Source organism: Ochotona princeps, chromosome 13 (genome assembly GCF_030435755.1).
Source record: "Ochotona princeps isolate mOchPri1 chromosome 13, mOchPri1.hap1, whole genome shotgun sequence".
In the NCBI taxonomy this organism is placed as follows: domain Eukaryota; kingdom Metazoa; phylum Chordata; class Mammalia; order Lagomorpha; family Ochotonidae; genus Ochotona; species Ochotona princeps.
In genome coordinates, this window is record NC_080844.1 from 387969 (window position 1) to 392196 (window position 4228).

At 40.2% G+C, this 4228-nt stretch overlaps 1 protein-coding gene across 1 annotated transcript; it reads left to right on the forward strand.

Annotated features, from left to right (window-relative positions):
- The first annotated feature begins 1203 nt into the window (after positions 1–1203).
- On the forward strand, positions 1204–3904 carry LOC101521448 (minor histocompatibility antigen H13-like). Its single transcript, XM_058671859.1, is given in 3 exon segments — positions 1204–1303; positions 2591–3502; positions 3587–3904. Coding segments are annotated over 3 exon segments (1113 nt in total). The 3' UTR covers positions 3688–3904.
- Positions 3905–4228: the final 324 nt, after the last annotated feature.

The window sequence follows — 4228 nt, forward strand, 5'->3', positions numbered from 1 at the left end:
AGTTTTGCCATGGTTTCTATCTCCAAACTATCATGCCAGAATTTTATAATGCTGCTTTATTTGGTTCCAGAGATCTTGTTTTGGTACATACTCCAAAATCCAACTTTCCATTTAATATTTTGTTTATTTCCTGTGGAAGAATAGGTAAATCTTGGGCACATCTATTTAACTCTGTTGCTCCAGCATCTTGTAATTTTAAGAAATGATGTTCAGCAAATTTGTAGATGGTCTCCACTAGGATTTGTTAACATTTTAAATGAGTAAACTATAGTCTTGAGATTTAGAGAGATATATAATTATGATACCCTGTTATCATGTCATTTTTAAGATACATTCTCTCAGCATGACTTAGCTTTTATTTTGCCTTGATCATTGAGCTGAAGAATTATGATTTAGTTCCTTGAGCATAGAATTTCAATTAAATTGTTTGCTCTACTATACAAAATATGTCTTTGCCCATACTGCTTCATCTAGTCAACAATTTATTTGTTGGTATGAACGCATGTTTTTAAATTTATATATTGAATAATGGCTGCTAAACTTATTGATTTACTTCTGATGAGCAAATCTCTTGCAATTACTAATATAGATTTAAGATTTGCATTACTTTCTCAACTACAAAGACTTAGGAATTAGGTATCAATGGGAAACTCATATGACCAGAATGAAATAACATTCTCATTCATTAAGTTAGGAAAGCACAAGGGACACAAATTTCAATGCAGGAAGAACTTTGAATTATGAGAGCCATGCAGATGTTGAGACTTTCATATTGCATATGCAAGTTGAAAATAACAGTAAATTCTGTATATTTATATAAGATTTAAAATTCTGGATTATTTTATTTAGCAGATGAAAATATTCACATTTCAGGTTTTCCATCAACTTGACAAAACTATTATCATTTCTATCAACTTTTGCAGAATACCAATTATTCTTTTATCAGAACTGATAAGCACCAGTGGACTCACAGCTGCATAGACGTTTCCAACAAGCCTGTGAATATCCAAGACAATTGGTTCATATTTCTGCAATACAGCTGAGAAGGAAGAGATGATGATATCCACACAGTACATAATCACAAACAAACTCACAAGCACTAAGACAGTACAGGTGGCCCATTTTGCTGGGGAAATTCTTGGGGAAATTCTCATGCTGTAAAGGTACTCAGAGTTCCTCTGATGGTTACACAAGAAAATCACCATGTACATGCTGGAGAGCAGCATGATTCCTACAAAGAAGATGTTCTGGAACAAAGAAAGTGAGAGAAATAGCACCATGATGATGGAGTTCATCGTGGAAAGTGAGCAGTTTTTGCTGACATTGAGTAGATTGGTCCTGTTGGAATGAGCTACAGTATAGATGATCATGTAGCTATTGGAAGACAGGTTGAGGGACCAAAAACAGAAGAAAGCAATGACAATATAATGTGTGAGTTTCTGTTTGAATCTTGACAAGCAGAAGGAGCTGGGACTGATGGTGATGACCTGAATAATGCTCAAAAGGCAGGTATTGGAGATGGAGAGATTTCGTGTCACTCTGCTCACATAGAAGAAAAGCTTACATTTTAATTCCTTTGAAACATTCAACAATTTGAGCATGTCTTCAGATAATATGAGCAGTGTAGTAAGAAGTCAAGTGACAGATGACTACGTTAATGGGCCTTGGCCTATGAATCTGGTGTTCTGTGAAGATGTGGAAGACAAGGAGAAAGGCATTGGCTAATATTCCAATGCCAGCTTGAAAAAATATATACATTTTTAAATAACATTAGTGATGACTTTATTCATCTCAGCAAACTGGTAATATTTCAGATACCTATAAAATAAAAGACCTTCGTCATATCACATGTGATCTTCACTTTTGTCATGAAATCTATCACAAACCGTCATATTTATTTAGACTATTTATGTATAATGAGCCCTGAATGCCTAATAGAAATTCCTAGATTTAAAAATTCTGCATTTCTGTCTCCACAACAAATATATTGTCATTATGTTAATTTTGAATCCTTTCAAGATTCCTCAATTTGTGGATATCAAAAAACTCTGTAGCAAAACAATCTGAATTTTCATTTTAATTTCAAAACATTTTCAAGCAAACTCTGAAAAGATGCAATGCATACATATTTTAATCTTTAATAATTCAATAATAATAATTCAGAATGAATGGACGAGACAATTCTTCTGCAACCATAATTCATGCATGAATTAACAAAGCACACATTGCATAATTGATTAAATGATTGGTGAACTTTGCTCAAAGGTTTAATCTGGCAAAGCAAAAATGCTGGTGTGTCAGCACTGGTAACTGATTGCTCCAAAAACACATATGTGCACCCTCAACATAACATGGATTCATGACAAAATTGACTAAATTATTCACTGGTTACATAGTTGAGGGAAAATATCAATTCAGTTTCAATAATATATTGAAGCATGGAGTATATCTATGCAATCATTTTTACTTACATATGTATGGGCTTGTACTATCCTAATTCATATATCATAAGCCATGCATAAAAGTAAAATAATTAGTAAATGAATTGGTAAATAAAGTAAAGGAGGCGCGTCACTTCCTGTTTCTTTAGGGGAACGTGGCTTTTCCCCGCAGTGCCCGTGTGTCCGTCTGTGTCGGTGCTCCAGCGGCTGGAGCTGGAGTCGGATCCCAAGCGCAGCCTGGCCATGGACTCGGCCCTTAGCGACCTGCATTGCCAGCTGCACACTGCTGGGCGTCTACATCTTTTTCAAGATATCTTCCCAGGAGTACATCAACCTCTTGCTGTCCGTGTATTTCTGCGTGCTGGGCATCCTGGCCCTGTCCCACAACATCAGCCCCTTCATGAATAAATTTTTTCCAGTCAACTTCCCCAACTGTCAGTACCAGCTGCTCTTCACACAGGGCTCTGGAGAGAACAAAGAAGAGATAATCAATTACGAGTTTGACACTAAGGATCTGGTGTGCCTGCGCCTGAGCAACATTGTTGGCGTCTGGTACCTGCTGAGGAAGCACTGGATCGCCAACAACCTGTTTGGCTTGGCCTTCTCCCTGAATGGGGTGGAGCTCCTGCACCTGAACAACCTCAGCACAGGCTGCATCCTGCTGGGCGGCCTCTTCATCTACAATGTCTTCTGAGTGTTTGGCACCAACGTGATGGTGACAGTGGCCAAGGCCTTTGAAGCACCAATAAAATTGGTGTTTCCCCAAGACCTGCTGGAGAAGGGCCTTGAAGCGGACAACTTCGCCATGCTGGGCCTGGGAGACATCGTCATTCCAGGGATCTTCATTGCCTTGCCTCTGCGCTTTGACATCAGCTTGAAGAAGAACACGCACACCTACTTCTACACCAGCTTTGCAGCCTACATCTTCGGCCTGGGCCTCACCATCTTCATCATGCACCTTTTCAAGCACGCACAGTCTGCCCTGCTGTACCTGGTCCCTGCCTGCATCTGCCTTCCTGTCCTGGTGGCGCTGGCCAAGGTAGAAGTGACAGAAATGTTCAGGCTGCCCCACTGTTGGGCCCTGCACTCCCTCATCAGCCTCAGCCTTCCCCTGTGAGTGATAGAATGGGGCCGTGCAGTAGAGTGTTATGAGGAGTCGAGTCCTAAGGATCCCACAGCAGTAACAGAATCCAAAGAGGCGACAGAGGCGGCAGTAGCCAAGGGGCTGAAGAAGAAGGACAAGTGACATCTCTAGGGGTTGCCCCTGGGTCCAGAGCAGACAGGTGGTGCATGGATCCAAAGGGCATACATGGGCCGAGCCCACAGGAGGCCCTGGGTGGGCAGTGCATCCCTCCAACCAAGCCTCCAGGGCCTCGCCATCCGTCTTAGCCTACTTTGGCCTCCCTCTGTCCCCTTCCCACCTTCCCCTATGGGCAAAGCTATTCCCAGCCTCCTCCCTTCCCAGAAGCCAAGTGGGGAAAGTGGGCATGATTTTTAGACTTTTGTATTGTGGACTGACTTTGCCTCACATTAAAAACTCATCCGTGAAAAATAAACAAACAAATAAATAAACAAACAAATAAATAAATAAATAAAGGCTACTGGGTAAGAATTAATAAAAATAATACATAAATAAAGAAAATAAATTGGCAAATAAGTAAAGAATACTGGGTAAGAATTTCAATATATGCCTCTTCTACTACAGAATTATGAGGGTGATGTTCCCTAAAGTGTGTCGCTCTGAATTAGTCTGAAATAGTCTACCAGGTCCTGAAACAGATTTGATC